Source organism: Vitis riparia, chromosome 18 (assembly GCF_004353265.1).
Source record: "Vitis riparia cultivar Riparia Gloire de Montpellier isolate 1030 chromosome 18, EGFV_Vit.rip_1.0, whole genome shotgun sequence".
NCBI classification, from domain to species: domain Eukaryota; kingdom Viridiplantae; phylum Streptophyta; class Magnoliopsida; order Vitales; family Vitaceae; genus Vitis; species Vitis riparia.
The window spans coordinates 35,025,816-35,050,033 of record NC_048448.1 but is presented as its reverse complement, the minus strand read 5'-3'; the positions used below and the strand labels follow the sequence as shown (position 1 = coordinate 35,050,033).

The 24,218-nt window shown below is 36.3% G+C and overlaps 1 protein-coding gene and 1 pseudogene across 1 annotated transcript in view; both read right to left on the bottom strand.

Annotated features, from left to right (window-relative positions):
- Positions 1-2,473: 2,473 nt before the first annotated feature.
- Positions 2,474-4,764, bottom strand: LOC117905777 (annotated as a pseudogene).
- Positions 4,765-6,964: 2,200 nt separating this feature from the next.
- The window catches only part of LOC117906170 (phospholipase SGR2-like), a 31,897-nt gene continuing 14,643 nt past the window's right edge, over positions 6,965-24,218 (bottom strand). The window contains 15 exon segments of the mRNA XM_034819131.1: positions 6,965-7,658; positions 7,661-7,668; positions 7,965-8,011; positions 8,607-8,715; positions 8,940-8,977; positions 9,821-9,883; positions 9,975-10,068; positions 10,220-10,322; positions 10,935-11,007; positions 11,133-11,254; positions 11,383-11,431; positions 11,510-12,058; positions 12,162-12,227; positions 13,650-13,799; positions 19,320-19,490. Of these exon segments, the coding sequence (XP_034675022.1) occupies positions 7,432-7,658; positions 7,661-7,668; positions 7,965-8,011; positions 8,607-8,715; positions 8,940-8,977; positions 9,821-9,883; positions 9,975-10,068; positions 10,220-10,322; positions 10,935-11,007; positions 11,133-11,254; positions 11,383-11,431; positions 11,510-12,058; positions 12,162-12,227; positions 13,650-13,799; positions 19,320-19,490 (1,869 nt within the window). The 3' untranslated portion in view covers positions 6,965-7,431.

The window sequence follows — 24,218 nt, the reverse complement described above, 5'->3', positions numbered from 1 at the left end:
AATGAAGAGCTAAGAATAACCTTTGCATCTTTTGCATCAAGGGGATTCAATGAGAAGGAGACTCTCAGTTTTTTAGGTATTGTCTTTTTCTTCCTTTCTTTGTCTTCTCCATGAAAATAATTTATGGTTTTGAGATTCGGATTGGAGTATATATTTAATTTGAAATGTTTTTTGTCTTCTCCATGAAAATAATTTATGGTTTTGAGATTCGGATTGGAGTATAAATTTAATTTGAAATGTTTTTTTTTTTTTTTTTTTTTTTTTTTTTGTCTTGTCTTCTACCTAATTGGTTTGATTCTCGGCTGTGTATTTTTTTTTTTTCTCTATTTTGGTTCATAAAAAACTAAAACTTTGAAAAAGGATAGATACTTTGAAGCCCTTATCTTGCTTTGTGGTTTCCAAAAATAAAGAAATTGCTTGTGCCTTTTTCCTTTGTTGGATGTTGGATTCAATATTTCAATTTCTCATAGCAACAAACAAATGGAGAATCATATGTTCTTGGAATTATGAATCTTTTATATTAACACTAGGCTAAGATAGATCACTTTGTGTGATTCCTTAGAATATTTCCTGGTTCATTAACACATCGTCTAGAGTTTCATAGGTTTTGAATGATTGTGATTTGTGTTTCATTAATTTGATTTCTCTTTTCTAGGAAATGGATCACTGGTTTTGGACCTTTGCTGTTTGATTTCTATGATTTTACGGGTTCTACTCTTGGTCTAGTTCTTGTAGTGTAACAAAAATGGTTTTTGTCTGTTCCCTTGCTTTGATTTGCAGGTGCTCATAGCATTTTTACAATTTCCAGGGGAAGGAGGCCTGATCTAAGTATTAACTACACCATTGAGTTAGGTGTGCAGTGAGTTAATATTCGTGGTTCAGCGTGATATTTTGTTATCGATTTTTTTATGGTTCAAAGTGACTTTTGCTAATAATTAATATTAGTGGTTAAAACTGATATATTTTTCATAATTTTTTTACTCCTAGAAATTACTTTTATTATTAATTAATTTTCTTGTGTAATTACCTTATGCATGTATGTCAAGCTATTATAATCTAAGCATCATTTTTTTTTATGTGAATCTTTTGTTTCTTAGAAATGATATGTCTTATACAAAAAAAATAGATAAGGCAGCTATGGATAACTCCAACCAATATATATATATATATATATATATATATATATCTATGAGTCAAACGTACGGGCATCTCTTTCACCAACAGGCATCTTATCATTCAGCCGCTTACAGAATATAGACAAATATATGTTGTTTGATATAAACAAGCATCTTTTAAGACAACATACAGGCGTCTCTTTCAACGATAAAAGGCCAATGAGTTTTAGGACTGCCCTAAACCTGCTGAAGCTTGCCAGCAATCTTCCACTCACATATATTTCTCTTATAAAACAAGTGAAGTTCTTGTTAATCCAACAAACATGTCTATAAGCTTCTCAAAATGTTCTTCAGTCCAAAATCCTAAACTGAACTTTCACCCTCCAATGTCAAACTCTCACCTTAGAACTTGGGGTAACCAGGTCCCTGTGCTCCAGTTCTTGTTCCAACCAACATGCCCCTTGGACTATCAGCATGTTCTCCTGCCCAAAATGCTAAACCAGTGGTCAATCGTCCAAAGGCAGATTTTTCACCTAGCATATGGGGTGAGAGGTTCATTAGCTACACTCCAGCTGATGAAGTAATTTACGATATCTATCTATGTATCTATATATATATATATACCATCTATCTTAGCAATAGTTTGTCTATGCAACTTGCCGGTACAGATAGCCCGTGCCCATAAAGAGAAGCAGGTTGAAGATCTGAAAGAGAAAGTGAGAAGAAGGCTAATAGCTGCTGCTGGTAATCCCTCACAACAGCTGAACTACATAGATGCAATTGAACGGCTTGGGGTGTTTGAAAGAGAGATAGAAGAAGCATTAAAACATATCTATGATAGCTATTATGATGTTGAGCATAAAGATGATTTATACAATGTTTCTCTTCGACTTCGACTCCTAAGACAACAAGGATTCAATCTGTCATGTGGTAAGGCATTTTTAAGGTAAATTTAAGGTATATCTGCTTTCAAGTCACTTGATGTAGACATATCTCCAAGACATTTTTAAGGTAAATTTAACACTATGTTCGGTTCTTAGAAAGTATTAAGAAAAAAATATTCATAAAAGGATAGGTTTTTTTTTCTGTTAAAAGAACGGAGAGTGGGATGCTAAAAGAATTGTTTTTATTCTGGGCAAATGTAAGAAAAATACTAGGAAAAAGTTAAAGTAGAGTGCTAAAAGAATTTCCTCCCCATTTTTTTTATCTATTTTCCTATGAACAATCAAATAAGAGCAAAATTTTATAATTTTGGACAACCGTTTTTGGACTTGCATATGGGGCTGAATTAATTGAGGAAATAAATATGCTCTACCAAATAATGCATTGATACCATGTTGGAGAACCAAGTTTGCCAAAAGTTTAAGCTACTAGAATTTGAAGTCGTAACATATATCATGTTGTCCAACACAAACCAATTACAAAAAAGGAACCCCAAACCAGAAAGACAAATGAAGCAGAAGCTGAAAGACCTATTAGAATCAAAAATCTTCAGGCTCATATTGGCACAGGGTCAATGAACAGTGACGCAATATTATCTTTTATCACTTCTCCTACATCCGTGAATATATCTTCACGGCCTTTGTACATGAATTCTCCAGTGCGTGCAAAATTGAGAACCCGTGTAAGGAGATGCATTGGAATAGCAGTAGGTCTGAGGAACTCCTGGTTTATATCTTTCCATGCTTTCTCGACTTGCTTGTTAAGCTCTCGGTATGCAAGTTGCTCTGAGACACGATTTTGCTTCATGTAACATTCAACACTAGATGCAATATGTCCTCTCTCTTGCTCAAACTACATAAAAAAAAAAACAAAAACTCACAACAATATAGATGTTTTAAAACCTTTGCTTTGAATATGAATAACAGCATTTTGGAGTAATATTTGAGTACCTTGTGTGAAGCCATGTCATCCATGAGCCTAATAATTGTGGAACAAGCTCTGACAATCTTAGGGTCATTTAACACCCAATCAAAGGCCTCCTTTGTTGCCTCATTCCCATGCCAACAAAGGAGATGATTGTGAACATGGGGACATCAGAGCTTACTAGGGCAACACCCATGTACTCTTCATCGTTGGTACATATTCTGCATGGAGCCATTGGCTTCATTGAGTAAGCTCTAACAGACCTTTTCATCTGGAATATGTTCAACAAAGCAAATATATATTACGCTAGTATATATTACATGTAATGGGGAAACAAAGATAGAATCAGGAGCCTTACTGCCTCTTTTGCATAGTGAACACAGTAGGTCTTTCTTCATTTCCTTCTCCTCAATTTCTTTGTAGACATCCAAGACTGCCTGATAGCATGGCTTCATGTATTCTGGAAGGCTATCTATGCTATTATTGTCCCACCTGAAAAATGATTAACCAGTTCCCCTTCAAAGTTCAATATGAAATAAATTTATGTCACATTCTGAAATTTGTAGGTCATACGTACCTCTCAATTGCTTCTGTGAAGAGTTCAAGTTCTTCCAAAGTGCCATATGCATCATAGATATCATCTATAACTGTTATTAGAACAAGCAATTTGGTCTGTATTCTTCTAGCATACGAGTATCGGGGCTCAAAACATGCTGCAGCAATCCAAAGGTAGAGTTCAACCGCTCGATCTCTGACAAACGGTAACTTTGAAGAGAAATCTAAATCTTTCCACCACCTGAGAAATACATTAATTAACATATGTTAACTTCTTAATATAAATCATGAAATGAATGCAAGATTTGAGCACTAACCTAGTGATGTAGCTTAGCTCTTTCTTGTACAGTGACTGCAGCAGATTGAAATCTAACTTGGCAAGTTCCAATAAAGCTTTACTGTGTGAAGCTTCATCTTGGTAGGTAGATATGTGAGGCCTTGCCTCCAGTCTCTCCAAACCTTTCCTAATGGGCCCGGTATAGGGCTTGGGTTACTTGTGCTGCAAGAGGATAGTCTAAATCTTCAACCAAAGACTCAAGGTGAGCGGTGGTGAAAGCAAGTGATTCATCTAATATATCTTCTTCCTGCACCTTGAGATGTGCAGCCTCATATAACCCTAGCATGCCTTCCACATCATTGTTCAGACATTCCTTGAAACTACCATTTTCATCTTTGAACCTCTCGAATATATCTGCAAAGGAAAAATTTTGAGATACAAGATTGAATCATATATGTGAAGATTCCCACTGATATTCATGAGCCTTACCACATGAAATATTGTACCCTTGCTGTCTTAGAAGTCGAAATCGGAGAGAAACATCATAGAGATCATCATATTTATCATCACTGTGATGGTAGTTATCATATATATGCCCTAATGATTCTTCTATCTCTTCTTCAAAGTGGTACGCCACACCGAGTCGTTGAACAGCATCAATGAAGTTCAGCTGTTGTGAAGGCTTACCAGCAGCTACCATTAGCTCTCTTCTCACTTCCTCCTTCAAATCCTCAACCCGCTGCTCGTTATAGGCACGGGTTATCTGTACCAGAAAATTGCATGCACACATTACTACTAAACAAATTCGAAGAAAAAACTTTAGATAGTTGAGATCTTCTTATGTAAACCTACCTCATCATCAGGAGTGTAGTTGATGAAACGATTCCCCCAGATGCTGGGCCGAAAGCTTACTACTGGACGTTTTACCTCTGCTGAGAGATGAGAAGACATGTTGCTCCACTGGAATGCCCAATTAGTAAGTATATATGAATATGACTAAGAAAGCCTACAAGCTTCAGTATTTATAGGATGGATATATAGCCCTAAAATTCATTAGCAAGTTGAGCAATATTTCTTCACCAACTGCTTATAATGCAGGGCTGTGGCAGGTGAATTATTACTTATTGAATTTATCTAGATAAATTACTTTCATAATTGAGTATTTGTCTGTATGCTTTGACAATTACCATATGTCCCATATCGTAGGTGTAGAAATATTAATTTGCATGGCTGTGGATGCAGTTGGGCATAGGAGGGTAGAAACCTTTTAGTCTTGTCAACGTATTCTTCTCCTTCTTCTCCAAATTCAATTAATTATTTCATGTGTCTGGTATGGTGAGAGGCATAAGGTCTGAATACTGTTGTTAGTACAAAATAAAAAATAAAAAATAAAAGACTAACAATTTTTTTATTAAAATAATTTATTTTGAAACTTTTTTGTTTTTAAGAAAAAATTTTAAATTCTTTTAGGCATTTTTATGGAGTGTTGTAAAATAATTGAAAATATGAAGAATACTCTAAAAAAAAATTGTTATATATAAGAGCATTTTATTATATTAATACTTAAATAGTATCTGCTAATGCTACAACACAGGTGAGTTGGTTCGATTGATGGCTAACACAACCCAACTTGAATTAAAAAACAATCAATTCAAACTCATCCTAACCCGAGATACTCAACCTAATCCAATCCAACGTCATTTTTCTAAATTAAGTTGAATTTGAGTTGATAGAGTTAAATTTGGGTTGGTCAAATTAAACTCTGGTTGATCGAATTATACTCGAGTTAATCGAGTTAAACTTAGGTTGGTCTAGTTAATTAGATTGCATGATTCTAAATTCATACATAATGGTTTTTAAAAAACTTTTTTCTATATATTTATATCAAAATTTAACTAGTAATAAGACAAAACTTTAATGTAACAATAAAAAAAAAAGTAAAATAAACATATGCATGATCCTAAAAAGATGAAAAAATATATGATGTAATTATAATTTGATTTTTCTATGAAATCTAAAAGAAATAAATTTATTATTCAAATAATAAACATTATAAATATTATAAAATATTAAACGAGTTACGCTTAGTTTATCCGAGCCATATGGCCTTAACCCAATCCAAATTGAGCTTAAGTTGAGAAAACTTAACCTAAGCTCAACTCAAGTACTAAAATTATTTACTCAAATATCGGGTTGAGTCGGACCAACTAGCCCAAATTGCACCCCTGATATGTATGGTACTAAAGTAATGTCCAATGAAAAAGATATAAAAAAAAACATATAAATTTCTTTTTTTTTTTATGTAATTGCTCATAAAAAAGTTAAAAGGAGGAAAATTAAATTATTAAAGAGTATACCTTTTTAAAAAAGGAAAATTACTCAATTTTGTAAATAGGAAAGAAAATGCTTTTGTATTTCTCCTCTTTTTGTCTTAATATACTTGTTACATTAACTTTATAATTTATATTAAAAAATGAAAATGAATGTGAGCACACATAATCATCATAACGCATTATTGTTCTTAGACTTTTATTAAAAGACACGTAGTCTTACCCAAATTCACTCTTCATTCAAAGTCTTAGATTGACTAATCTCCGAATTTAATAATAATATGAAGACGGAGCCAAATATGAATTTGAAGATGATGAAAGGCAATACAAATTCAAAACTCTAGATAAATGACTATTGCTTCATTCATACTACAACTAACCATTGTTAAACCCAAAATCATCTTAGTAGGCATAACTCGTAAGTACTTGGACAAAGGCTGAAAAATTAAAGGTTAGGTTTTTTTGGGATTAGGATTCCTTATTAACACTCTTGTGTGCTGCTTCCATTATAATTTTGAATATTATTGCTCTCCCTTTTTATTTATTTATTTGGTACAGGTTACTTCAGCCCACTTTGATATCTAAACCATTTACGGGGTATAAAATTGACCACCCTATTGAGTAATAACTAGCATTCTTAAGACCAAAGGGTCGAACAAAAAAAATGAAAAAGCTCTACCTGATTTTGAATCATTATTTAGAAATAGATTCTAACTCGACACCTCTTGAGATATCCGAAGCATTCCCTGACAAGAGTTATCATCAGGCTTATATAGTATAAGAATGCATGGAGTATGTCAATGTCACTATAGTACAGACCCTTCATCAACCTTTCATGGAAGAAACTCTGAAATAGCAATCACAAAACCTCTTGCCAACATGTCTTCAAGTGCCCTTGCAAAAGAGACTTGTATACCACACACTAAATGAATAAAGAAAAATTCACTTAAGTCACTGGTGAAATAAATTACATATGCACAAATTACCTAAAAATTGGGTGAGAAAATATTTTCAGGGATGGTCCTATGTTCAACATAATGTACAGAGGGAAACAAATAGGAAAAGGGAGAGAGATTTTCTATGTATAAGCAACTGTGTAAGAATGAGTGGCATCTATAAAAGATTTTTTTGGTTCCTGGTAAACTGCAATTGCCCATCCCAGCATCACATCATCCCATTTTTGCTGTGTATGAAGGTCAAGGAAATGGCTAATGGCTCGGCCTTGGTTGTGACCAGCTGCTCTTTCAGCTTAATCCCACCAAGGTAGGAAGAGGAGATTCAGTATTGTTCAGGACTGCATGATCTTCTTAGCTTTCCTTGAGAAGTTTTTAACTACAACTCTCTCAGCAAATGTCAAAGGAAGTTCTTCATCTGCAGCTTCTCGTTGGTCAGTCCAGCCAGTGGAGCCATTCTCATTTTTGGAGCTGCCTCCATTGGCTTCCTCTGATGAGCTGGGTTCTTCAGGTATATCTCGGTACAAGTGTTTCAGTATGAAAAGGGCAGTATCATAGTCCTCCAATAGTTTCTGCACACCACAAGGTACCGACCAGTAGGAAGGGCGATAAGCATGTATATTACAGTACTATTTACCAAAAAAGCATGCTCAGCTACCATCTTTTCATTAACGAATCTCTTTATTGCTAAGAAGTGGGGAAAAGGGAAGAAATTTAAAATCTAAATATGATCTAGTTATTGTAAGATTTCAAAATTATCATCCATTTTCCTCGGTCAACCAAAAATAAAATATATTTTAGGTATACTTATTCACAAAATTCTATAATCAACTTATGCTTGTGTTAGAACTACAAAATGAGTACTTACGTATGTGCTCCAATGGCTGATATATATGCATGTTCAAATGTTTTGTCCTGCAATACCATTATGGAAAATCGCATTAGAGAGAAATCAAAAGCAGTAGGGCCACTGTCTTCATAACATATGGAATTAACTAAATAACCTCATGTAAAGTTAAAGAAACCAAACAAAATCCCATACATTGACCAAGCTTAAGAGCACATATATAACACAGATGGAAAAGGCTGATAATCTGCTGAGGCACTCAATCGTTCAACTTATAGTCGTTTATCCATTTGATCTAGCCAAGATGATATGCTGTCAACTCCTTGTCAGACTCTAGTCACTGGCCCTAAGGAGGCTCAGTTTACTGAGTTCTTTGGTTACTATTCAATTGGGTGTATTTCTCCATTTGTACTTTTTCTCTCCATAGGTACAAGAAGCTGAGTCCCAGAGTTTGGGGTGGGATTGCGGGAGGTGGCAACCTGAGTCCCAGAGAGGACAAATAAAATGGTGACATTGGAAACCACATCCACAAATGATTTGATACCACTTGTTGCAGATACAGAATGTGTAGAATGGTTCAAATATATAGAATATGACATGGTCAAATGTGGAATATATAGAACACAAGCTCAAATGTTGACATCAAGTTTTAGAAGCACGTACTTGGAGCATGTGATCAACCCGTCCATCTTCACTTCCAGTTAATCTTTCCAACATAATTGAACCATATGATCTCTCATCATTTTCTTGGGAGTTTTCCACCTCATCTGAAGTATACATACAAAATTAAAGCACACTAAAGATGTAGATTAAGGAATAAAGAAGATAATTTATTTCCTTCTTTTTCATTGAAGGAAGGTAGAGAAGAGATACAGAGGGGCAACAGAAGTGTGTCAGGAAAAGGAGGGCACTCAGCAGCGATTATTATTCTAAACAAAATTGATTTAAAGGAGAGAAACAGAGAAAAAGGACAGCAGCTATTACCTTCCAGGTCATTCCTGTTTTTTCGATTGGCATACTGTGAGCACTTTGACCTGTTCAACATCGTGGAATTTAGAACTCTAAACTTCCTTGCAAATGGACACTTCAAATGAGTGATGTAACTATAGCAAACATGAGACTATGTTACTTCGTACATGTATGCGCATACAGAATGTGTCTTAACACAATGTGTCCAGTAAGGGAAGAAGGAATTGATTCCTGATCACAAGAAACTACGTGTTACTTTTTTACATGGGTATTTTAAAGCAAATACCCATGCCAGATGCACTATGTTACACAATTGAATCCTAGGGTAGGAAAGAAGAACATTTAACTTCAGACAATTTAGCTCAGTCCCCATGTTCTAGGATACAAGAAAAACTGGGATCCCAGGGTAGAATGGGAGAACATGTAACTTCAGACAGGCTCAGTCCCCATGTTGGTTTAGTTCATTGTTGATACCTATATAATGTATATTTAAAATAAATAATGTACGAATGTAGCCTACATTTTCTCCAATCTAATGTCATTTCTTCTACATTTCTGAGTTTAATGAAATCAGGACTACCCAAGCCAATTTAAATTGCCCATGATAAGTGGTCACTACAAAGGATGTATATTAATGCATAAACCTCAACTTCATTGAGTTTTATGAGGAATGACATTGAATTTATGCAGTTATACATAAGAACTACAGAGATTTTGATGATGCTTGGTGGAATTGAACTTTGCCAATCAGTCAAACAGAGCTAAAAGTTTGAGAACAAACTCTTCTAAATGAAATAACAGAAAACCATTCAAAATCCTGGATCACTAAGATACAGAAAAGCAAAATCATGAATGAAAAATCGGAAATCAGAAAATATATTAACTTTAGGAGGTGTACATGGGCGCACCCTTACAGACTGTAGGTGGTCCATCATTGCCTGAGAACGTGCAGCCAAATCTTCTGCAAAATCCTGCATCACACACCATGAACACCAGAAATGAAGGTAAAAATAAAATTTAAAAACTATAATCCAGAATCACATAGTTCTTAGAAAACATTACCTGAAGCCCAATATGCAACCTCTTTCCACCTTTGTGGTAAGGGATAATAACCGGACGTGCGCCAATATATTCTTTACAGATAAGAGGTTCTATTCTGCAATTTTAAAAATAAATAAATAAAACAGAAGGTGACAACAATCAAACATAGAGAAATGAAAGTGTGCAATATTTTACATATCATACACAGATACACCAGAGCAAAGAAAATGTGCAAACATCATTGTAATAGAGGAGTCTTTACAAACCTATATGCCACAGGATCAAATGGGTGAAAAATATTAAACATTTGCCGACACGATGGCATCTCTTCACTTATATTTTCCTCTCCCCAATAATCTTGACCTTTGCCTAGAAGAGAGAAATAAAATAAAATAATTCATTAGAAATGAAATTTGGAATTTAAATCATGAGTTCCAAACATGGGGACAACTGTTGAAAAGGGGGGAGAAAGAATGAGTAAAATAAAAGTTTCAACTTCGTTACAACTGTTAAAAAGGGGGAAGAAAGAATGAGTAAAATAAAAGTTTCAACTTTGTTGGTCTATAAATTAGATACAAATGAAAATCAAATAATATCTAAAAGAATACATATCCTTTGTGATCATAATGATTGGATGGCTTTCTATATGCCACTCTCATCCCATGATATAGCACTCTCATTGGATGGCTCCTGTACACTGGGAAGGACAGGAGGACAGATTCCACCAATGAAAGAAGCCAGGCCTATATATATATAAGATTTTGAACCTCTATTCAACTTTTTTCCATTAAATAGTTGGAAAGTTAAAACACCAAATTTTGAATTTGTAGCCCAATAATGAACGAGAAAGCTATTTGGTCATGACTGACTAATAACCAGGTTAAGAAATTACTCTTTAACATTAATAATTGGAACTTTAATAGAGTTCTTCCAAGGAAAAAGAAAAGAGAAAAGGAAAAAAACAGGAACTTTAAGTATTACCAATGCCAATACGAATATTGCGGAGGGCAAGGAAGACACCAAGAGGTGATCCAACTGCAAAGAATGTGTCAACCTGACATGAAGATATACAAGTCAAAAGAGAAACTAGATAGATTGCAATTTACATGTATGCTATCGGCAACACAAATATGTTGGAAGATTCAATAAAGAAATGCACATGAATTCTTGTCTTTTTACCTTAAATTCAAGCTTTGTGTACTTAATATAAGGGGTATAATTCCTAGGTGCAACATCCTGCCCAGTTGGAACCCTTTCATAAAAGGGTTGCTTTGGTATAGCTTTATGCCCTTCCTCATTTCCTGTTTAGGTTACACTTCAGAATCCAGAAAATCAACGTACAAAAGCTCCTTCCATAAGCAAGAGTCAAAAATCAAGAAGGAAAGTTCTATCCAGACATGAAATAATGTGAAGAACAGAGAAACTTTACCACCACACTGACATTCCAATTCTGCTATTCTTGCTTTCAGGGAAGCAATCTGAAACAGAGAAACTTCATTAAATAATAAATAAAACATGCCCACAGTTACAAAAAGTATTCATTTACAAATCCCCACCTCTTCTCTCAACAATTTGCATTCTTCATCTTTATTGCTTTTATCATCAAATAACTCCTCAGGTATTTTCTCTGAAACCCCATTTGGGATGCCCCTATCGTTTGTGCCGATATCTTCATCCATGCCATCTTTTTCTTGAGAAAACATGTCACTAGAATCACAAACTTGTTCATGGACACTTTCATTCAATGATGAGCTATCATTTGGTTGATTAGAGTCCATAGCCATTATAGAAGGTTCTTCCAAATCTGCTGTAACAGAAGGTTCAGCAAGTTCTTCCCCACAAACTACTACACTAGGTTGTGAAATCATCTTGTCTTCATTGTTGGGCACCACCATGTCCTGAGAATCATTGATCAAACTAGAATTCTCCAGATTGGTGGAGGAATTGTATGTAGAGGATTGATTGCTTCCACTAGGATGGTTTTCTTCTTTACTAGTTTGTTTTATATACGTTGCATCCATTGGAAATGGACCGGACAAATTGTCTTGATGACAAAGGATATCATAAGAGAGGACACTTCCTAAAGAGTGACCATATATGGAAACCTATATAAAGATAGCATAATATGAGAGCATTAAATATGAATCACAAACTTAAATAGTCAAATACTGATGAATGAAAATGGTGACCTTTCAACCATCCACATACCTTTCCATCATAACCCGGATTCCTCTTAAGAAACTTCAAATATAACCGGTTTAACTGATTTGAGACCTAGAAGCAAATTAATGGATCTTTAGTCCAAGCATGTTGTTACATTCAAACTGGATATTCAATCTCACTAATAAAATGTAAATTTCACTACTCTAGGACAACTGCCCCAAGCCCCAACAGGACCAAAATGTAACGCAATAGTATTGTTTAAAGGAGTAGCTCTGTTACTGCCACATGATTTAAGGTATAGTTTACAACTTTGATCCAACCAAAAAATCCTATGTTAAAGGATGCATATCTAACTGTAGGCTATTTAATATTTTTTTACTATACACTAGCATATACATGTTATCAAAATGAGTGAAGTTAGTATTTGGATTGTTAATGTAATCATATAGCATGATATACAACATGGGCCCAAAAACCTATCTATGCCTCTCCACATGCAAGTGTGAGGCCACACATAGGGTAGGGCTGTTCAAACTATGATATACATTGTGGTTCCAATTCCTAACAATTTAATCTTTTAGGAAAGTATTTGGACTGTTAATGTAATCATATACATGCCAAAAAGCATGGGTAGCATGATATAGACCATGGACCCAAAAACCCGTCCATGCCTCTCCACATGTAGGTGTGAGGCTGCACATAGGAGGGGGTGTTAAGACTACGATGTACATTGTGGGTCTAATTCTTAACAATTTAATATTGTAGGAAAGTTGGCAATTCAACAGTTTTACTTGCTGAAAATGTAGTTGTCCCATAGCCTTCGGTGGTGTTTGTTTTTTTGGCTTTTTACTGAAAACAATTTATTTTCAGAATTTAGGTTATTTGTTTTTCTACTTTTTCATGACTTATTATAAACTTTTTACTAAATAAAAAAAGCTAAAATATGTAACTTTTTCTAAATAGAAAAAATAACATATTGATTTTTTTTACTTTTTAATACTTAGTGGAAATAAAATACTACAAAAACAAACAACCTAATATTTAACACTATTAAGCATTAAGGTTCTATTTAGAATTAAGTAAAAAAACAAACATCACCTTCTTCTTTTCTTTTTTTTTTTCCTTTTTGTCTGATAAGGAATCCCCACCATGAGTGATTGACCAATTCTTGTAAAATTTAGTGTATGATCACATCTAAGTTTGCCAATACACTTAATAAAAAAAAAAAATCAATCTTCTCCATTTTTCAAATGAAATTTCTCGTATTTGTGCTTTCTACTAATCAAATATGAGACAAATAAAGTTTAAAATTTCAGTTTAGTAATTAGCTAAATCTCAAGTGTAAACAGAAAAAATCCAGTTGTCATATGATATATGAACTACCGATTGTAGTGTATGTAAAATGAAAATAACATCTCGATCCAGCTATATAAACCATAGGCAAAGCATTTTAAGATGGTCAAATGGATTATTATCAACAAATGAATAAAATAATAAAAGGGAAACTGAAAAATTAAAGATAAAATAGAGTACCGAATTGATAATATCCTGACAGTAGATTGGGCTCATATAATATAGTACATCGTGGACAGTTGCACTCAATGTGACACGCAAACCCCGAACACCATCTAACGTAATTTTTTCAACTGTGGATTCACCACTAAGCTTCAAACCTCTTCGCCACTGAAAAACAAGTATCAAGTAAGTAATTTTAGGCTGATTTTGCAACCCACCCTCAAATTAAAAAAAGGCAAAAAAAAAAAAAGAAAGGAAAAAAAATACATAGAAGGAATAAAGTAAAACAAAAAAAAAATGTGAAACTGAGTGCAAAACTCGTACAAATCCATTTTGACAAAGACCTAGTGTGGAAATCCGTTATAATTTTGAATGATGATTGGTAGGATATTAAGGAAAAATTGAGGCCCCAATTGTGGATAAATTGTGTTATTCCATATTTGTATTTTTTTTCTTTTTTAGTGCTCTCTGCATATTTGTTAAATAGGGATACGTTTATGTAAAAAACAGAGTTTTGAATGAATTCAAAAATCACTCTTAGTTTCTACATGGTATAAGAGCCTCGTTTGCTCTAAACCCTAATCTGTCCGTGAATGCCCAAAGAGAAAACAACCATGAAAAAGTGTCGGAGATACACTCTTCGATGGGCCCCATCTTCGACAACTCCCCACTCCACCTTACCATTGAAAAACTAAATGGTAAAAATTACAAAGAGGGGGCTCAATCAATCAAACTCGTTATTGACGGAAAGGGAAAGTTAGGGTTCCTTACCGGAGAGACTCGGTGACCACCTCCGACCGATGTAGCAGCATCCCAGAAATGGCGGTCCAAAAACTCCTTTATCACCTCATGCTTGATTAACTCCATGAAACCAGCCATTGGAAAGACTTACATGTTCCTCCCGACGGCAAAGGACGTGTGGGATGCGATACGGGAAACGTATTCCGATGTCAAGAATGCTTCCCAAATCTTTGAAATCAAGACGCGGCTTTGGCAGATGAAGCAAGGAGATCGGGAATTCACGGAATACTACACCGAGATGCTGGGTCTGTGGCAAGATCTCGATCTCAGCTGCGAAGAGGAGTGGGAGTACACGAGTGACAGCATGCGCTTCAAGAAGAAGATGGAGAACGAAAGGGTCTTTGAGTTCCTAGCAGGACTGAACCATGAGCTTGACGACGTTAGGAGTAGGGTTCTCAATCGCCGACCATTGCCCTCCATCCGAGAAGTCTTCTCTAAGGTGCTGCGAGAGGAAAGCAGGAGGAGAGTAATGTTGGATCTTTCATTTGGGCCTGAGGGCTCGGCCCTTTTAACCCATGGGCCTCATGGGCCTCATGCTACTGTTGGACGTGGGCCTCATGCTGCTGCTAGTGGGCCTCATGCTGCTGGAACTAGTGGGCCAAGCCCAAGACAGTCCAAGAGGACTTATTGTGAGCATTGTAAGAAGTTGGGCCACACTAAAGACACTTGCTGGGCTTTACATGGCAAGCCCACAAATTGGAGGCCCAGACAGCCCAAAGCCCGTAGTCATCAAGCCTCCACCGAAACCCAGGCAGACAAAACTCCCACAGAAATTTGTCAATCAACTTCTAGTTTGGGGTTTAATTCCGACCAGCTTGCGAAATTATATGAGTTTTTTTCTAATTTCCAAGCCTCTGGTCAATCTTCTACCACTTTATCCTCTGGTTCTTTGGCAAAAAAAAAAGTACTTTTTTGCCAGCACTTAGCACCATGTCTCAGACTACTCCCTGGATTATTAACTCTGGTGCATCTGATCATATGACTGATGCTCATCATTTATTTTCTACATATTCTCCTTGTGCCGGTAATTTAAAAGTAAAAATTGTAGATGGTACTTTATCACCAGTTGCTAGCAAAGGGAGTATTCGTATTTCTGAGTCGATTACTCTCAACCCTGTCCTACATGTACCTAAGTTGTCTTGCAATTTGTTGTCTGTTAGCCAGTTAACCAAAGATTCTAATTGCTCAACTAAATTCCTACCATCTCATTGTGTTTTTCAGGACCTATCATCGGGGAAGACGATTGGCAGTGCTAAGGAACGTGAAGGTCTATATTACTTCGATGAAACTGATGTGCTTGGACAATGTTCTCCTACTGTTTGTAATTTTGTATCTTATCCTAAAGACAGTGAACTTTTGTTATGGCACAAAAGGATGGGTCATCCTAGTTTTCAGTACTTAAAACATTTATTTCCTTCACTATGTTTAAATTAAACTTTATTGGATTTTTAGTGTGAAGTGTGTGAACTTGCCAAACATCATCGAGCGTTTTTTCCTAAGTCTAAGTATAAACCATCCATACCATTTACTCTGATTCACAGTGATCTATGGGGTCCTTCACGTACCCCTAATAGGACCCATAAAAAATGGTTTATCACTTTTATTGATGATCATACTCGCCTGTGTTGGGTATATTTGTTGACTGATAAAACTGAGGTTCGATCAGTCTTCTTGAACTTTCACTCTATGATACAAACTCAGTTTCAAACCAAAATTCAAATTCTTCGTACTGATAATGGTACTGAGTATTTCAATCACTCCTTGAGTACTTACCTACAAGAAAATGGTATTATACATCAAAGTTCTTGTGTTGACACCCTTCAGCAAAACGGGGTTGCAGAACGGAAAAATAGACATATTCTTGAAGTTGCTCGTACTTTGCTGTTTACATCTCACATGCCCTCACAATTTTGGGGTGACTCCATTTTGACAACCACATATCTTATTAACCGAATGCCGAGTCGGGTCCTATCCTTTGTCACACCCCTTCAGAAATTCCAAGAGTTTTTTCCTCATTCGAGACTTGATGCACATCTTCCACTTCATGTCTTTGGGTCCACTGTATTTGTCCACACTCACGGACCTAAGCAGAACAAATTTGATCCCAGAGCGCTTAAATGTGTCTTTCTTGGCTACTCTTCCACACAAAAAGGCTACAAATGTTATGACCCAGTTTCAAAGAAGCTATATGTTAGCCTAAATGTCACATTTTTTTAGCATACTCCCTACTACTCACTTCAGGGAGAGTCCATGAGTGAAACTAGACCTTCCTTAACCTCTGACTATCTTGATGTTGCTATGTTTGAATCCATTCCGTGCCTTATATCTACCCCTTCGGCTAATATAGAAGGACACTTAAACTCAAGGGGAGATACGAAATTACAGAAAAATAGGGAAACACTTGTCTACTCAAGGAGGCCAAAATCGAAGTTCAATGAGACACTCATCTCTGAAGCACCAAAAGAGTCAGAACCGGTGATAGTTCCAACCCCTCAAGAGTATGGCTCCAATTCTGATCAGGTAACAAATGACTTACCTATTGCTCTTAGGAAACAATCTCGTTCATGTACTCTCCATCCTATCTCGAAATTTGTGTCTTATAATTCTCTTTCTACAAAGTGTTGTGCTTTTACAACTAACCTTGACAAAATCCAGATTCCTAAAAACATTCAAGAAGCCTTCGAAATTCCAGAATGGAAAGAGGCTGTGATGGAAGAAATAAGGGCATTGAAAAAAAATTGAGACTTGGGAAGTGATGAATTTGCCAAGGGGGAAGAAACCAGTGGGCTGTAAATGGATATTCACAGTGAAATATAAGGCAGATGGCACAGTAGAACGATACAAAGCCCACCTAGTTGCAAAGGGGTTCACTCAGACCTATGGCATCGACTATACAAAGACATTTGCCCCAGTAGCAAAACTGAACACTATACGAGTTCTTTTATCCTTGGCAGCAAACCTCGACTGGCCACTCCATCAGTTTGATATCAAGAATGCCTTTCTGAATGGTGAATTAGAAGAAGAAGTGTTTATGATGCTACCACCAGGGTTCTATAAGGAAGAAGAAGAAACCAGGGTATGCAAATTGATGAAATCTCTTTATGGTCTCAAACAATCACCCAGAGCATGGTTTGATAGATTTGCAAAGGTGATTAAGAACCAAGGATACCAACAGGGACAATCGGATCATACTATGTTCTTCAAACAGTCTAATGATGGAAGGATCACCATTCTAATCATGTATGTCGATGACATCATTCTTACTGGAGATGACATAGGAGAAGTGGAAAGGTTGAAGAAGGTCTTAGCCACAGAATGTGAGGTGAAAGATTTGGGTCAAATGCGGTATTTCCTAGGAATGGAGGTAGCCAGATCAAGGAAGGGAATTAATATTTCCCAAAGAAAGTATGTACTTGACTTGTTGACTGAGACTGGCATGCTGGGATGCAAGCCAAGCGATACCCCTATCGAGGCAAGAAATAGGATGGAAAGCGATGGAAAGCTCGTGGATAAAGAGAAATATCAGCGACTAGTAGGTAGACTGATCTACCTTTCTCACACTAGACCTGACATTGCTTTCGTCGTAAGCGTGGTTAGCCAATACATGCACTCACCAAAGGAAAGTCATCTGGAAGCAGTATATAAGATCTTCAGATACCTAAAGGGTTCTCCAGGGAGAGGACTATTCTTTAAGAAGAGTGATAGTAAGAAAGTAGAGATCTATACAGACGCAAATTGGGCGGGATCAACAGATGACAGAAGGTCTACTACAGGTTACTGTACCTATGTATGGGGGAATTTAGTAACATGGAGAAGTAAGAAGCAGAGTGTAGTAGCCAGAAGCAGTGCCGAAGCTAAATTCAGAGCAGTTGCACAAGGCATGTGTGAAGGACTATGGTTGCAGAAACTGTTGGAAGAACTAAGCATTACAATAGAGCTCCCCATTAAACTCTATTGTGACAACAAAGCTGCCATTAGTGTTTCTCATAATCTTGTTCAACACGATAGAACCAAACACATAGAAGTGGACAGACACTTTATCAAGGAAAAAATTGAGAAAGGGATTATCTGTATGACTTATATCCCTACCAGGGAACAATTGGCCGATATTTTCACCAAGGGGTTACAGAAATCAAGCTTTGAAGACTTTATTTGCAAGTTGGACATGATTAATATCTATGATCCGACTTGAGGGAGAGTGTGGAAATCCGTTATAATTTTGAATGATGATTGGTAGGATATTAAGGAAAAATTAAGGCCCCAATTGTGGATAAATTGTGTTCTTCCATATTTGTATTTTTTTTCTTTTTTATTGCTCTCTGTATATTTGTTAAATATGGATACATTTATGTAAAAAACAGAGTTTTGAATGAATTCAAAAATCACTCTTAGTTTCTACACCTAGGAATAAGACCAATAACATATAAAACCAAATGATATTTACCTGCTTCATAGAATTATTCACAAAAAAATAAATAAATAAATTACTGAAATAGATCATAAAACATATAAAAGTCCATTTTGATGAAGGCTTGGGAATTTTTTCGAAAATCCCATCCTATACCAGGGCATTTCTGAAACAGATCATAAAATGCATACAAGTCCATCTTGACAAAGACCCCAGAATTTCTGATAAAATCTCATGATATACCAGCGCCTTATTGAAACAGATTATAAAATGCATGCAAGTACATTTTAACAAAGGCCTTGGAATTTCTGAGAAAATCCCATACTATACCAGGGCATTAGTCCCAGAACAATTCAGTGGTTACAAGACATTCCAATAGTTACAAAGTATTTGAATAACCCTTTAATTATTTCAAAAAGTTTTAAAATGACAAAATATACACCCTCCTTACCAACATGTATTAAAAATATACCGTTTACCTGGCATGGAATATAAAGGATCCTTTGAGTGCCACGTTGGTATGAAGTCAGGTGACGTTCAGAAAGACTTGCTGTGATATGGCGAAAATTGCCAACATCATCTATTAAATTAGATTTCTCTAATCTTTGACCAATACCATGAATCATAAATACTACATGACGAACAGGGACCTAGACCAACAAAACAACATTAAGCTGTTGCCAATAAAAAGAAAGAATTAACTTTATATAGGAAAGAAACTTAGTGTGGTAAATATCAAAACAGATATAACTGAGGTTGCACCACAACAATTGTTAAACTTATTTCAGTGCAAAAACAATAATAAGGATAATAGATAATTGAAAATTTCAAGGCATTTAGATATTTAGATAATTCTCATTGGATATGAATATTATCTTGTATGGGTCCTTAAATTAGAGAACTGTCTGCTACACCAGAAAAAGAAACCAATTTACAAAACCTTATATGATAAATGAGCATTTTCCTTGGAATCAGATCTGCAGTGAACCAGAACCCTCCCCACAAAGATTATATAAAGGAAGACCAGAATAGATACAAGAAATAAGATCATAGTTTCAGATCCACTGACTGGAATAGCCCTTTGAGCAGTGCAGCAGTGGCAGTATGTCATCTACCTTGCTGCTACTGCCTTGGAATAGCTTGCTTTGTGGCTTGAAGGTATAAGAGAACACTATAATCAGGCTGTGGATAAGTGAGCCATTGACTGGAGATTGCTCTTCAAGCAATGCAGAATTGGCAGCATGTTGATCAGACATGCCACAATGAAAGCTGCTTCAATGCAGTAGTAGCAAGGTGCACGACATATCAGAAGTTATACATGTTTCCATGATCTGGCCAATTTCTTGATAGCTAATAAAATCATGCTTATTTGATTGGGAATACTTTACCACAGATTCTTCAACCTCAGAGAACGAGGATATGACATTCAAATTCACTATCCAAAAAGTAATTGTGCCTATTTGTAGATATGCTACTCACAATTGATTTTCATCAAAATCTTCTTCAGAAGTCACTTGAGTAACATATTTGAATATTCAAGGTGGTGATCATTTGGTTCAAGACAAGTTCTCCTATCAAAATCATAACATGAAAAGCCCAGAAATTTTAGCTTTTAATAACCTTTTTTACTATGAAATAATGTTTTGAACAATTCATTAAATTCATGGACTCCCATATTTCTTCTCTCAAAACAACTGCCTAATTATGACTTTAAAGGAGGTTCAAAATGTGACGACCAATCTGATCAAAATACAAAATGCAACAACCAAATGCAGAATGAACACAGTAGCAACTAATGTTCTTTGCAAGCACTGTGATAAAAAAAATATATATATATATATTTTCACAAGCACGTCCCACCAATGGAATTAGTAAATTTCATAGTCTTCAATTAATGTAGAAGTTCATTCAAGTTTATTTCTTCCCTAAATATCAATTTGGAATTGGAGCCACTTTTAGCTGTGCAATGGCCTGTCCTTCCTACAATATTTAGTTTTATCCTACTTGCAATAGGGTTATGTAGGGGATGGCATCATGGAGCAAGGATTTCTTATGCTTCTTAGTACTCATTGCATGGTGATTAAATGTTTGTTTCTCATTTTTTTGTATATATATGTATTAAAAAAATAAAAATAAAAAAAGAAGAAGAAGAAGAAGAAGAAGACGAAGAAGGAAACCTAGGTTGGAAAGCTATCTAGCATAGTAATGCACTTGGCTGGGACATGGAAATATGTAATATACATATAATTTACAAGGCTTTTAAACAAGCCAGGCAGGCCTCAAGCCTTCTTGGTTAGGGTTTGGGTCGGACTCAAGCCGGCCCCGAGATGAGCCTTCAGGCCAGACTGGGAATTTAACTCTAAGCCCAACTCTTCCATACATATAACAATGTTTACAAAGAACAATAATAAAGGTGTTAGTGTGATAGTTGGTATGTGTGAAAAGAAAGAAAAGGGAGAATCCCTAATTTTTGTTATTAAGAAACTATTAATAATACACATTGGACTTGGGTATATATATACATGTTAGTGGGACCCACAATACGATAAGGAAAAAAAAGGAAAAGTAAATAACTGAAATAACTGTACACTATCTAACACTCCCCCTCAAGCTGGAGCATATATGTTATATGCACCAAGCTTGTTACAAATGTATTTAATTCTAGGACTTCTAAGAGATTTAGTAAAAATATCTGCTAGTTGATCATTTAAATTGAGAAAACTAGTCGTCACACATCCTGATGCGATCTTTTCTCTAATGAAGTGACAGTCAACTTCAATGTGTTTGGTCCTTTCATGGAAGACTGAATTGGATGCAATATGTAAAGCGGCTTGGTGTCACAGATGAGCTTCATCTGTTCATTCTTTCCAAATCTCAACTCCCGAAGAAAATGTTTCAGCCATATGAGTTCACATGTTGCCAGAGTCATAGCTCGATACTCGGCTTCAGCACTAGATCTGGCCACTACATCTTGTTTCTTACTCTTCCAGGATATTAGGTTACCTCCAATAAAAACACAATACCCGGAAGTGGAACGTCTATCTGTGGGTGAGTCAGCCCTATCTGTATCTGTATAACCAACAACCTGAGTATGACCTCTGTTCTTGTACGACACACCTTGGTCTGGTGTGCTTTTGATATATCGAAGAATGCAGATTACAGCATCCCAATGGTTATCACATGGTGACTGTAGGAATTGACTAACAACACTTACAGGAAAAGAAATATTTGGACAAGTAATGGTGAGTAGTTCAGTTTACCTATAAGTCGCCGATATCTCCCAGGATCTCCTAAAGGCTCCCCCTGTCCTGGTATAAGTTTGACATTTGGATCCATAGGAGTGTCTACCAGTTTACAGTTTAACATACCGGTTTCTTTCAAGATGTCTAAAGCATACTTCCTTTGGGAAAGAACCACACCGGAACTGGATTGAGCTATCTCAATCCCTAAGAAATACTTGAGTTTCCCTAAGTCTTTAGTCTGAAAGTGGGTGAAAAGATGTTGCTTTAGTTTATGAATACCATTCTGATCACTGCTTGTAATGACGATGTCGTCCACATAAACTACCAGATAAATACACTGCCCCGAAGAGTTATAATGATAGAAAACGAAATGGTTTGCTGTACTGCGAAACATGCCAAACTCCTAAACAACAGAACTAAAACGGTTAATCATGCTCGAGGAGATTGTTTCAAGCCATACAAAGAACGGCGTAACCTGCACACTAAACTAAACTCCCCTTGAGCAACAAAACCAGGTGGTTGCTCCATCTAAACTTCCTCAGCAAGATCCCTATGAAGCAAAGCATTTTTAATATCTAACTGATAAAGAGGCCAAGAACGCATAACAGCCATGGAGAGCGATAGACGAACAGAAGCTATCTTGGCAACAGGAGAGAAAGTGTCACCATAATCAGAACCATAAACCTGAGTATAGCATTTTAGCAACTAAGCGGGCCTTAAGGTGATCAACCTGACCATCAAGGCCAACCTTAACTGTGTAGACCCAACGACAACCAACTGTAGATTTACCAGAGGGTAAAACAACAAGATCCCAAGTGCTATTAGAGTGTAAAGCAGCCATTTCATCTACCATTGCCTGTCGCCAGCCTGGATGGGAAAGAGCCTCAGGGGTGCTCTTGGGAAGAAAAACAGAAGATATAACACAAACAAATGCAGAATAAGGTGAAGATAATCGATGGTAACTCAAAAAATTGTAAAAGGGATGAGGATTACGAGTAGATCGATTACCTTTCCGAAGAGCAATGGGTAAGTCAGCAGAAGGAGGCAGAGCCAGGGAAGGAGAAGCCGAAGGGATAGGAAATGAGTCAATAGGTACCTCGGCCAAAGAAGGAGGAACAACGACACAATGACGGCGATGATAAACCTGAAGTGGGCGAGAAGGCATTGCATCAGCTGGGGAGATAATAGAAAGAGGTAAGACTTCAGAAACAGGAAGAGACTCAGAGGTGGAGAAGAATGGTGAGTCCTCAAAGAAGGTGACATCAGCGGAGAGAAAGTAGCGATGAGTCTTAGAGGAATAACAACGATAACCCTTTTGAAGTCTGGAATATCCCAAGAAAATACATTTTGTGGCTTTGGCAGAAAGTTTGTCCTATCCAGGAGTGAGAATATGAACAAAGCAAATACAACCAAAAACACAAGGAGGAAGGAAATAAAGTGGTTGGTCAGGAAAAGAAATGAATGAGGAATCTGATCGTGTAATACAGATGAGGGCATACGATTAATCAAATAACATGCTGTAAGAACAGCGTCCCCCCAAAAACGAAAAGGAACGTTACTATGGAGAAGGAGAGTACGAGTTGTCTCAACAAGAAGTCGATTCTTATGTTCAGCTACCCCATTTTGTTGAGAAGTATGAGCACAAGAAGACTGATGAAAGATCCCATGTTGGGACATAAATGAAGTAAATGGTGCAGAAAAATATTCCCTGACATTATCACTGCGTAACACACGGATAGAAATATTGAACTGGGTTTGGATTTCAGAATAAAATTTCTGGAAAATAGAGAATAACTCAGCTCAATTTTTCATTAAAAATAACCAAGTACATTGAGAATAGTCATCAATGAAAGTGACAAAATACTAAAATCCTAAAGTAGACGCGGTCCGACAAGGACCCCAAACATCAGTGTAGACAAGTTCAAAATGAGACTTTGCCCGATTATTCAAACGCTTTGGGAACGAGACACGAGTATGTTTCCCAAGCTGACAGGACTCACACGCAAGCGACGACAAAGATGAAAAACGAGGGACCATTTTCTGGAACTTGGATAGACTAGGGTGGGCCAGGTGACTGTGGATGAGGAGGGGAGCATCAGTGGAAATGCAAACTGCAGGAGTTGAAGGCGAGGTGAG